Genomic DNA, 12,943 nt, shown 5'->3' with positions numbered 1-12,943 from the left:
TTCAGTAAGAATTATCCAGATAAATAATTTTTTTTTTAAAACAATAGTTTTAAAAGAAGTCATACTAACCTTACCAATCAATGCATTTCCTCGTCTTGGTATGACTGTTGTCTCTGCTCCAGTCATTCCATCTATGGACATATGACTATTGCAGCTACTCAGGAGCTAGTCAGGATGGTATTGGAGCTGGAGCAGAAAGTACAAAGACTAGTTCTGGACCGGGAACATCAAAACAGGAAAGGGAAATCGATAAGTGGAGTGTAGCTTATTTCTTAAACTTATGACATTCAAGGCTGTTTTCAAAAACATCTTCCTTAGCTGGACAGTCTTTTTTGAAGATGTAAACATAAGGTTATTTATCATGTTGTTGTTCAAATTTTAAAATGTAATCAATTCTTGCTGTCATCCAATTGCATGGATAGAGTTGTATTTCAATATAAATCTCTTGTAACACCATAGCGGTTCCTGGTTATGAGACCTGAGGTAATTTCTAACATGTTACCATAAAATGACTGACCTTTTTATATTGTTTTTTTTCTGCTTCTCAGACAAGAATCATTTTATTAAATTGGTGTGCATGGTTCCTCAGAATGAAAAGACCCGGTGAAGATAAGGTCAGACCTGTTTGCCAGCATAATAATAAGCAACGGCGTTGCAGCATGGGAAGTGTGGAAGTTAATACTGTAAGTGGTCAACAGTCAAGTAATGGGAACATGCTCTATATTGGCTTTCGTGGTTTAGAAGGCATCCATTGTACGCCTACAACTGATTCTGGAGTAATATGTGGAAGAATGGCATGTTCCCCAACACATGATGAAAATCTGCTCCATCACCCACGCCACACAGAAGGGGAACATGACTTAAGCAAGATTTTGGAAGAGTTGCGATATATTGCTAATCGATTCAGAGACCAAGATGAAGATGAATCTATATGTAATGAGTGGAAGTTTGCAGCATCTGTCGTAGACCGGTTGTGTCTTATGGCTTTTTCTATCTTTACCATCATTTGTACTATTGGAATTTTAATGTCTGCTCCAAATTTTGTGGAAGCCGTGTCAAAAGATTTTGCTTAACTTCAATTTGTATTCTTTTGAAGCTGTGTTTTTCACCAGATTGAACCTTTTTGTATACAATCAATGCTCAAAAGGATATACTATGCTCTCATTGGGGCATGCATGACTGTGCGTTAGTGCCAATTGACATAAACTTCAAAAAGTTTAATTTTTGATTTATTTTATTGTTTAAAATAATCAAATATTATTCAATTACCTATACAGGGTTTGTGACTTTTCCATCTTGTCACTAGTATATATAGACAACTACATAGTAAGTTAGTGTTGAAAACATAATTATTATATACAGTGTGTACTCTTATCACATAAGTTACAAGAGTTGCAGTATTCTTTTCCCTACTACTCAAGCACAGTGTTATATATACAGTTATTTAACCATCACCATATATTGTTACAAAATACAGCTGATTTTGCCAATAATAAAGATTATGATTTTATTTTTGTATGAATTTGTATTAAATATAGAAATAGGTTTAGAAAGAAGTCATTTACTAAAGGAAGGCATATATTTTTGGTGAAGTGTATTTTAATGTGTATAGATGGTACACATTTGCCTGCATTCTGTACAGTATAAATGTTCTAAGAGATTGTGTCTATGTTAACACACCACAGGGTAAAGTCACATGTGAATGATTTACTGATGACACTTCTTTAACTTTTCAATATATCGGAAAGTGGTTTAAAAGGAATCTGTAACTAGATTTTTGACACCTAATCTGATAGCAGAATGTAGAGACAGAGAGTCTGATTCCAATGTGGGCTGCTTACTGTAATTTTGATAAATTAACTTTTACCAGAAAGGGACTATGGCAAGCGGATAAGTAAACTTTCTGTCATATAGTCCTCCATATTCCTGATCTCTGTATAATCCCGCCCCCACCACTGATTGGCAGCTTTCTGTCTCTGCAGAGTGTACATAGAAAGCTGCCAATCAGTGGCGTGGGCGGGGTTACATGGAGCTCAGCAATCAGAGAACTGTTAGATCTGCTGCAGATAAAACAGTGATTTTATCAAAGTGACAGCAAGCAGCCCAATAAGTGATAAAGCACTGGAATTAGGTTATCTGCCCTTTTATTATGCTGGTCTCAGATGGGATAGCAAAATCTTTGCAAACCCTATTCACAGGTATTGAAATTATTTTTCAGTTGATAAAATCTGTGTAACTAATCAGCCACCTGAAAATGTGTCCTTTATAAATGATTACTTCTATATTGAAGATGAAAATTTTGGAACATCATGGTGACATAATATTATTTACTGGCCATTTTAAAATTGCATATGCATTGGAACACATCTAAGAAAGTGATTTAACTAAGGGTTTCAGCATTCTTATAATTTATTTTGGCAATAATGAAATAGAAAATGAATTCACTTTGCTATAAACCTTATATCTGTTTTTTAGTTAACAGTAGATGAAGATGTAAAATGTTTTCATTCTGGTTGCTATAGTTACTGTATGCCCACTGAACTATAGGGATCCCCTTAGAAATTTTGTCTGCTATATTTACATTCTTTTATGGAAAAAAACAAACCATCTCCATGCCTGTTAAACCTCACATTTGTCATACAGTACAATTGTATAATAAATATACAAAGTTTTTGTCTTCTTAATATATTGCAGTCATCATATTATATAGCACTGTGTACTTACAAATGCTCAATTTGCCTTTCTACCCAGCTAATTATTCTCTTTTCCATTAGGTCAGTGACATCAAGCGATTAAAAACAGACTAGCTGAATCCTTCTAATCTCTATGTAGAAAGAGGAGGTCAATTTCCCCTGTATAAGTCATGAGTCACTGCAAAAGTCCCTGGCAAGAGGGAGGAGCAGAGCAGCTGGGGCAGGAGTTGAAGTCAGTCTTCCTGTTTCTACATAGAGCTTAGAAGGATTCAGCCAGTCTATTTTTTTTCATATCATGTCATAGACCTAATGGAATAGAGAATTAAAGAGGTTGTCCCCTACTTTTCCACTGATGACTATAGATGAGTGAACCCGAACAGTAAAGTTCGAGGTCCATACCGAACACTTACTGTTAGGGCACGGACACTGAACTCTGACATCACTTTGTTACTATTCAGATTCAGCACCCCGAACACTGGGTGTTTCTTGTGATGTCATGTGCATGACAGCGCGACAAACACAGTGTTAGAACGCACTAAATAAAATGATAAATAAAGTGCGTTCACCACTCGGGGTCCACCGTGCGGTAGATGGTAAGACCGCTGTTAGGTGGTGGCAAAAGGTATCTGGCGGTTGAGTGCACAGGGTTCAGACTTCACCCAGGTGCACTGAGCAAGCTCTGTTACACACACAGAGCTGCAAGCATATACACATGTGCAATAACGCTGAGTCTGTTTAAATGTCACAGGAGCTCAGCGACACAGACGCGGTATCTGGTCACAGGAGTGGCCCTAGCTGACGGCACCAACTTCGTCTAGACCTACTGTGGACGTCTGGAAAATATGGCATTGCACGTGTGAACACTCCTAGTGCTGCAACTGCAGCTCGGCGATAACTAAGCCGCTGCAGAAACGCCGCTGTCAAGCAGGCGCAAGCTGACGCTAGCTGCTGAGCGCTGGAGCAAAGGCGTGCTGGCGCTAGTACTGGCTCTAACTCAAACTCTCACACATTCGTAATAACCAAGGAATGGGGGTTTCAAATGAGTCATTCACCAGACCATGCATCCATCAACAAACATACAGCAGCAAGTATGACTATACTAGCACATGGCGGAACAGCCATGCGCGCTTTTTATAGCGTACGGGACCTGCCGGAAATCTCCAGAACTCCAATAGGAGCCAATAGGGTTCAGAGCAGGACCTGAGCACCTGACTCCCGAACTCCAATAGGAGCTCGTCCTGTGAGCATGCTCAGAAGCTGGCACAAAGGACTTAGCCTCTGGAGATAAATGTGAGGACCTGGGTTTCTGCATAGGTATGGCAGAACTCAGATTCGTAACACACAGCTTCTGAAAAGCAGTAAAATCACTACCGCTGGACAGACAGCATGAGCCTGCAGCTGTGATCAGAGGTAAAAAGTTTACCTCCTGTCACTGACGTCAGCTGATAGGACTACTACCCATTTTTACAGTAAACAAAAAAACACGGCACTCCAGAGAAAAACAGAGGAGAATTGGTGCTCAAGTAAGGTTTCCAACCCATAGACATATACAAAATTACTTGGCACTCAAAATCGGAGAAGCAATTTTTTCTTTATTGTGCATCCAGACAAAAATAGACTCATATCATGTGAACGTTTTCGGTCCAACAACGGACCTTCATCAGAAAGGTCTTTTTGTTTCTTTAGAGTAGACTGTAAGAGATACAGTAGGGTAAAAGATATCCTAAGGCAGGAATGAAATCCTGTTTATTTTGTAATGACTGGAGCTCGAGTCTATCAAAGGGGCTGGATACAATGTGACTGGTTGAAGCAGGCCTTAGGGAGAGAGAGGCTGCGCTGTCTGGAGCAGTATCTGCAAGGGGCTGCAGCGCTAAGAGGCCGCTGAAACAATCCAGGGTGCCGCCATGAGAGGTCGATGGCATTCATCCACTCAATGCCGACTTTTATTCCCCATTGACTTGCATTGGGGTCGGGTTTCAGACGAAACTCTGACTTTTTTTTGCCCTAGTCGGACCAGTTTCATCCGACTCAAATTTTGTTTCATGAATCCCGATCCGACCAAAGTCGCTCAACTCTAGTGGTGACTACATCAAGATTATTTTGTAGAGGGGTAAAATGAACAATTATAAGTACACAGTGCTATATTATATGATATTTGCAATATATTAAGAAGATAAAAAATTTGAAGGGATTGATTTTTATCTCATCTAGCACAGAACAGAGTAAAATGTGTATTTCTGGACATGCATTCATGTTCTTGAGCATGCTCATTGCTGTTGAAGGAAAAACAAAAGTAACCATTAGAAAAAAACTGGAAGCAAAAGTCCGAGTTCATCAACATCTGTATTTTAGTGGGGGCAGCACGGTGGCTCGGTGGATAGCACTGCAGCCTTGCAGTGCTGGAGTCCTGGGTTCGAATCTCACCGAGGGCAACATCTGCAAGGCGTTTGTATGTTCTCCCCATGTTTGCGTGGGTTTCCTCTGTGTTTTCAAGTTTCCTCCCATATTCCAAAGAATTTAGATTGTGAGCCCATCGGGTAGAGCGATAATAATGTGTGCAAACTGCAAAGCGCTGCAGAATATGTTAGCGCTATCTAAAAATAAAGATTATTATTATTTTACATGTGGATGGGGTGGAGAGTAAGGTGCGTGATTCATTTAGAGGCACACACATCTTAATGAACCAGCTATGAACATCTATCTCTAGTCAGAGACTGGAGTAAAATTTTTGATGTATGGAATGTCATCACTCATCATGAATTTGATGAGTGGGGGGGTCACCACTCCTGATCACACACCCATCCCGCCTCAGCTCCACCCATGTGAAAATGTCGAAAGTTGCAAAATTTTCAAGCAGTCAAACATTGTACAAGAATTTTGTGAATTTTCAAAGCTTTTTAAGCCATAATTTGAAAACTTTGATGAATTGGGGTGAAGACTTATCAGTTGTTCCTGATTCATTAAGAGGCCTGCACGTCTTCATGAATCAGTATCATTTGACTCCATAACGCCCCCTCATCAAGTTGCATATTTTTCTTATAGTGACTAAAGCCTCTAAAAGGCTGTGTGCTTAATTTATAATTTCAGGTTGGGCTGACAAATTTCTCTTAAAAATTACCTACACTACACTAACTTTTCGGAGACCCTCACCAATTGTTCATAGACGCAATTGAAGAGGCAGAATAACACAGATGCTACCTGAGCAGTCTCAAATAGGGAACACAGATTCAAAAGAAAATCTTTGCATGCTCACACAGTGGTATAACAATTTAATAGTTAATCTTAGAGAACAGAGCGGTTTATGGAATTAATGCAAAGGCAGGAACTTCTGAGCAGTCTTTTGAGCGAACAGCGGGGTGCTCAGAACCTAAACCCAAACTGATTTGCCGGAATTTAGGGGCCTAAAAACATGAACATTTACTAAAGTTTAGTTACTCAGAGTCTTCAAAACTGAGGGTCAGGTATATGATTAATACATTGCTTTTTTTTTACTTACCTTCCATTCTACATTTTCAATGTTTCTAAAGCAATATATTTGCAAAACTAATCATAACTCAGAAATCTATAATCTATATATTTCTCTTACGCCTTAATTGAGATTGACAGAGTTCCGCATCATAAAAGTGAATAGCAGAGCCATAAACAACAAATTAAATGTAACATTCACTACACAGAATAAAAATTTTGATTGATGGTGAGTTTTTTGGGTTAATAGCATCATTTTCAAAATGTAGTGTACTCTGGATGTGTCATTTTTGGAGTCTTTCTTAGCATAGTCTTCTTAGAACTTGAAAATGGCTAAAAAACTTTGTGTTACATATGTAACAAAATAAAAAATGCCCCCAAATGAGTTGTAGAAAACACTAAGAAAAACACTTGAGATCCATGATGTTTTTACAAGATTTTAAAACTGCAGTGTGAGTGTGTACGAAGGTCGTTGCATATGGCATTTCAGAATCATGTCTGACAATGTATGGTGTCATTGACAATTCAGTGATGATGAACTCGGGTATAATCTTAAAGGGAACCTAACAGCTGTTGCATGATGTCTGATCTATGAATAGTACATATCAGCCACTGTGTGTATGATATCAGCAAGGTATGTTACACTGTTAAAAGCTACTGTGTTTCAGGCTATGCGCACACGTAGTGAAAGGTGCTGCGGATTTTTCCACGCGGATATGGAAAAATCCACAGGTAAATCCGCAGGTCAAAAGACCTGCGGTTTACCTGCAGAATAGTCTGCGGTGTCACACCTCTACAATGGAGAAGGTGTGAAATCGCTGCAGATTCTGCACAAAGAATTGACATGCTGTGGAGTTGAACCCGCAGCAAATCCGCGCGGAAAAATCCGCAGCATGTGCACAGCGTTTTTCATTTTACCATTGAAAACAATGGTACTGTACAACACAGCTAAATATGCTGCGGTTCCGCAGAGCCAATAATGCTGTGGATCCGCAGCAGAATCCGCAATGTGTGCACATGGCCTCAGAGAAAAACTTGCTTTAAATGTCAGCCAGGGACCAAGCTGGATAGGAGACTAGTCAGACTGGTGGGACCATGACTGCATTTCAACATTTCCCCTAAACTGACAAGTCTCAGCCTGTAAAGACCTGTCAGTCACAGGCAGCAGATGAACAGGAGCCACTGGTGACTTACCTGTCCGACTAGTCATCCATGTGGATTGGTCCCCTGTGACTTTTAAAGTATGTCAAACATGCATGAATGAATTTATATAGTTAGCGCCTCATACATGCTACCAGTGGATCAAGTAGCATAAAAAAGCTGTCAGGTTCCCATCAAAGGGGTTGCCCCTTACTTAGATATTGATGGCCTACCCTTAGGATACTGTCCGTCATCCATATCAGAGTGGAGATTTGTCAAACAGATCCCCCACCAATCAGCCAATTGCAATGCCTCAGCGTCTCAGCCTAAAAGGTCTGGAGCCAAAGCAGCAGAGCTTCCTGCACTATTCACATCAGGACAGCGATGCAAACTGTTGAACAGTTGAGTGCCAGGTATCAAACTCCCACTATGATATGATATTGATTATCTATCCAAAGGATATTTTATTATCTAAGGAGTGGACAATCACTTTAAGAAGATGCATATCTTATGATTTTGCATTGATGAAAATGCAATATAAATGTAATATTGGGTTGCAGAATGTTATTGTACATAACTTAGCTATGTGTCTCCCGATGTAAGTGACCTTCCAATAGTTTTAAACTGTATTGCCAAAAATCGCTTAAGCAATAGTTTTGAATAAAATAAAATGTTATTTTTTAAGATTTTTTTTAATAACAAAGCAGTAATTCTTGAGCTATTTTACATGAATATTTAGTGTTGTCCATTGTACAGTGTGGCTGTGACCTGTTATCAACACTTTCCGTGCAGACAAAACAATGGCCTGTTTTGAACAAACTTTGTTTATAAATGTTCACGTGACATCACATATTTTTTCTTTATGTAAATCTTATTACTGCATATGTAACTTTCAATGCAAATAAAATTACAGAGACATCTATACAAATTGCTTATATAATATTTTATTTTAGGATAACCACAGTGTAAACATCAAAATACTTTTTGTGTGTTTTTACTTTAAAGTATTGTTAGAAGTCCTATTTAACCTCATTGTAGAGATAAAGAATGATACAGAGTGTTACCAACTTATCATGTGTCATTTAGATAACTAGTGTCATTATGAGCCACCTCTGTCTCCAATTTATCATTATTTTAGCCTATTAGTGACTAAAGGTACTGTCACACTAAGCGATCACACCGGTGATCACGACAACGACACGACCTAGCAGAGATCGTTAGTACATCGCTATATGGTCGCTAGTTAGCTTCCAAACACGAAGATCTCATAAACGACACATCAGCGATCAGCAATCTGTATAACGACCTCGGCGGTCGTTGGGACCTGTCACACAGCATGTATTGTAAAAGACCCTGACCTCGATAAGCGTGATTGAGCGCAACCTTTTCCATGCCCCTCTGCACAGATTGGTGGTCAGTGTATGGCATGACTGTTTATGTCACTGCTCTTGCTTGGTGATTGGACGACATATGAGTCGCCAACGAGGTCGCTCGTCGTTCATAAAGGGTGTCAAACTCAGCGATTCCGGCTCACCAGCGGGACGCCAACGATCAAAATACGGTCCAGGACGTTCGTGCACGATCAGCGACATCGCAGCAGGGGCCACATCGCCGCTACATGTCACACACAGCGACATCGTTGATGATGTCGCTGCTGCGTCATAATATCGGTGTCGCTTAAGCAATATCGCTAGTGATCTCGCTTAGTGTGACATGGCCTTAAGCCACATTTTTCAATTCTGACCAGTGTCACTAATGTAATAATAGCACTGGAATGTTCTGGAATGTTTCAACATATTCCTATGATTCTGAGATTACATATTGTTCTTAATGTTAATGGTAAGTTTAGGTCAATATATTTTGCATTTGTTTATTATGAAGATATCGGAAATTTGACAAAAATGTAAAAATAAATTTGATTGCTTATATCCTTAAACCACATAATTATACTGCACATAAAAACAATATTACCCATGCGTCTACTTTATGTCAGCATAATTTTTAAACACATAATGCCGAATGACGGGTGTACTAAGTCATGAGCAGGTGTCAGTTGCCTCATTACATTCTATATCAGTCATGTATTTTAACTGTCAGTGTGCGTAAACACACAATGACAGCTCTGTGGTGACAGTGGGCACTGACAGCTGACTGACACAGGTAGAAAATACAGCAACTCATTTCTACTGTCCCTGCTCTTTGATTGCTGTCAATCTGACAGACCAATCACAGAATGTGATTGACGGGAAGTACTGAAACATCAGCATTTCCCCACATGATCATCACCAGGAGCTTGGCTCAGCTGCCAACCAAGCTTCTGTGGTAACAGCCAGGGCTGGTGCTCTCACTTCCTCTAGCTGATTAACCGTCCAGATGCTGTGATTGATAGTGATCATGGCATTTAGAAGGTTATGAGAGAGAGAGGGCTTCTTCTCTCATCCCCTTCAGCACCCCTATGACAAAATCCTTGTGTGCCAGATTTCCCAGTGAAATCTGGTGGGTCTCATGCATTGCAGTTCATCTGTATTGAATTTCATGAGACCAGTGATCAAGGTAATAAAGTTAAAGTCTCACAGAGGGCAGAGGGACTTAGTAAAAAAGTTTGAAAAAATTGAAAAGCAAAAAACAAAATAAAGAACAAAAATTTGACACCAATCAATACAAATATTTATGTGAAAACAAAAATAAACAAAAAAGTACACTTTTTGGCATCGCCGCTTCCTGAATGACCTGATCTATAAAACTGTAACAATAGTTAACCCCTACAGTGAACACTGTAAAAAAGATAAATAAAACACACCTGGTGAAAAACTATACTTTTTCATTATGCCGTCATAAAAAGTGAACTAAAAACACAATCAATATGAAGAGTGTAAATAAAAATGGTGTAGCTGAAACGTAATATTGAAGCCAAAGAGCTCCATCAGTGGAAAAAGAAAAATGTTATAGCAAAAACAATTTTTTTTCTCTAAAATTGTTTTATTGTGTAGTAACTAGAGATGAATGAACATTGTTGGCTCTCTACTCATTAGGCAAGCTATAGCGCTTACTGAAGAAGCTGCATCTCCTGATAATCAGCTGCTTGACAGTTTGACAGTCAGAACACATAGGCTCTCCATTCATGTGTTATGACTGTCACACAGCCGCGACGCATGCAGCTTCTGCGCTGAACAGCTGAGATTTGGCAGCGCTCCTGAGGCAGCTTTTTCAGTAAATGCTATAGCTTGCCGAATAAGAAGGGAGCCGACGATGTTCGCTCATCTCTAGTAGTAACATCAAAACATAAAAAATTACAACAGTGGTATTGCTGTAATCGTACTGACCCAAATAGTAAAGCTGCCTTATCAATTTTACCACATGGTGAAGTGCATAGAAAACACAAATAACAGTCTCTAAGTTGCTGATTTTTGTTTATTCTGCCTCCTAAAAATTGGAATAGAAAGCGATCAAAATATATTATTTGTTCAAAAATTGTACCAAGAAAAACTCAAATTAGTCCAACCAAAAACAAGCCCTCACTTGACTGTCTGCAGAAATATAGGAAAATTTTAGCTCTGATAATGTAGCAATGCACAAACTTTTTTTGTACAAAAAATGTTTTTTAGTTAGTGATAGTAGCAGAAGCTAATAAAACTATATCAATTTGTTTTTGCTATAATTGCACCTACCCAAAAAATAAAGCTGTCTTATCACTTATACCGCACAAGCAACGGCACAAAAATTTATTAAAACCAATTCTTCACCTGCTGTTGAATTGTTTATTTTGCCTCCCAAAGATCAGAGTAAGGCTCGGTTCACATTTATCCTGCACTTTATGCTGAGCTCTTACACTGGGGTTTCCATTTAAATCTCTGAAAGACATAATTCAGATAGAACATTCCCTATATTGAGGCAGATGGGAACACAAAAAAGGCCCCTTTACATTTAGCAATGCACCAGCGATCCGACCAGCGATCCGATCCGGTCAGGATCACTGGTGCATCGCTAAATGATCGCTAGTGAGCTGCCACACAGGCAGATCTCACAGCAATGCAGCAGCGATGCAGCGCACGATACTCACCTTTCACACACAGCGATCCTGACGTCCTCCCGCCCGCCTCCACGCGTCGCTCGTGGGCGCCAGCAGGAAGCCCAGCAGGAAGCGCCCAACGAGAAATGGAGCCGGACATTCTCACGCGATCAGCGATGGACAGCGGGGGAGCCAGTCGGAGGTAAGTATCACACATAGCAATATCGCTATAACGTCACAAAATCGGTGATGTTATAGCGATATCGCTAGCGATATCACTATGTGTAAAACCCCCTTTATTTAGTCTGGCCTATTATCCGTTGATGATTGTCTTTTAAGGTGCACACAAAAGAATGGCCAACCACTGTTTTGTGTACTTCTTAAAAGCTGGGTACCACCAAATAAAAGCCACACAGAGTCGATAGTATCTCTCCTGCCTCATTACTGAATTAATCCCTCAGGTCTTTTTATCAGAATCCTGTATTTTGTAGTTTTAAATGGAAACTTCAATGTAAGTACACAGTGTACTGTAGAGTACATGATAATTCTGATATGATCAAAATGTTCTGTATCCCAAAATGCAACCAGTAAAAGCTTTACTCAACACATAATAAACAAGTACACACTTATGTCTAGAGATGAGCGACTTTGCCTTTTTTCTGGTCGAGTCGGGTTTCATGAAACCCGACTTTCGCAAAAGTCAGGTCGAACGAAATCGGCCGATTATCGTGAAAAGTCGAAGGCCGACTGAAACACAAAACCCAATGCAAGTCAATGGGGAAGCAAAGTCGACAGGGAGTGGAGGACAGGAAACACACCTACAGTGTACTTTTGAATGCCAAAAACATCAATTCTGATTACTGAAGCTTTTCAACCTTAATTTACTTCATAATACTAGTTATGCACTGAAAAATGGGGGTTATTTGGCTAACTTTGTGAGGGGGTAGGGCTGGCTCCAGATTTTCATGAGCCCTGGGCCAAAGAGCGCCCCTTTAACACATACCACAACTCATGATGCTCCGATACCGCAGAGAAATAGCGGCATAGTACAATGAAAAATACTTCACTTTTTACATCTCATGACTGATATCCATTTTTAATAGTTCCAAAAACGGACAGTATATTACTCCATACAGTATTATGGCCACCGCATAGTGTGCTATACAGAGTAATGAGGCCCATATATTTCTCCATACAGAATCATTGGTCCCATATAATGTTTGAAACAGTATATGATGAGTTCCACATAATGCTACAGTATATTTTGGTCCCCATGGATGAAGCTCCACTGTTTTATGGGCACAAATAATGCTCCATACATAATGGGCCCCATTTCTAATGCTCTAGTGTATAATGGGCCTGCGAATGCTGCTCCAGTGTCTGATGTCCACCTTTGGAATGCTCCAGTGTTTGGTGGGCCCCATATATCATTCTCCAGAGTATAGTGCTCCCCAAAAATTGCTGTCCCAACATTGAAAACAATTAAATAAGTCTCCTCGCTATGGAATCCCTGTACTAGTCTGGACTCCTCGTTGTCCCCATCGTCCATCTCACTGCACTTGGCTGTTTAGGCAGAGGGCGTACAGACGTGATGTAATTGCGCTCTCTGATCAGACTATCACTGTCAGGAAACACG

General features: G+C 39.8%; 1 protein-coding gene across 2 annotated transcripts in view; it reads left to right on the top strand.

Annotated features, from left to right (window-relative positions):
* The window catches only part of CHRNA7 (cholinergic receptor nicotinic alpha 7 subunit), a 547,224-nt gene extending 541,904 nt beyond the window's left edge, over positions 1-5,320 (top strand). For both annotated transcript variants that reach the window (XM_073586951.1, XM_073586952.1), the window contains one exon: positions 549-5,320. In XM_073586951.1, the coding sequence (XP_073443052.1) occupies positions 549-1,073 (525 nt within the window). In that variant the 3' untranslated portion in view covers positions 1,074-5,320. The remainder of the gene's footprint in view (positions 1-548) is intronic.
* Positions 5,321-12,943: the final 7,623 nt, after the last annotated feature.

This window comes from Dendrobates tinctorius, unplaced genomic scaffold (assembly GCF_039654945.1).
Source record: "Dendrobates tinctorius isolate UK_male_01 unplaced genomic scaffold, ASM3965494v1 ptg000097l, whole genome shotgun sequence".
In the NCBI taxonomy this organism is placed as follows: domain Eukaryota; kingdom Metazoa; phylum Chordata; class Amphibia; order Anura; family Dendrobatidae; genus Dendrobates; species Dendrobates tinctorius.
The sequence above is the reverse complement of the archived record's forward strand: the minus strand, read 5'-3'. Positions and strand labels throughout refer to the sequence as shown.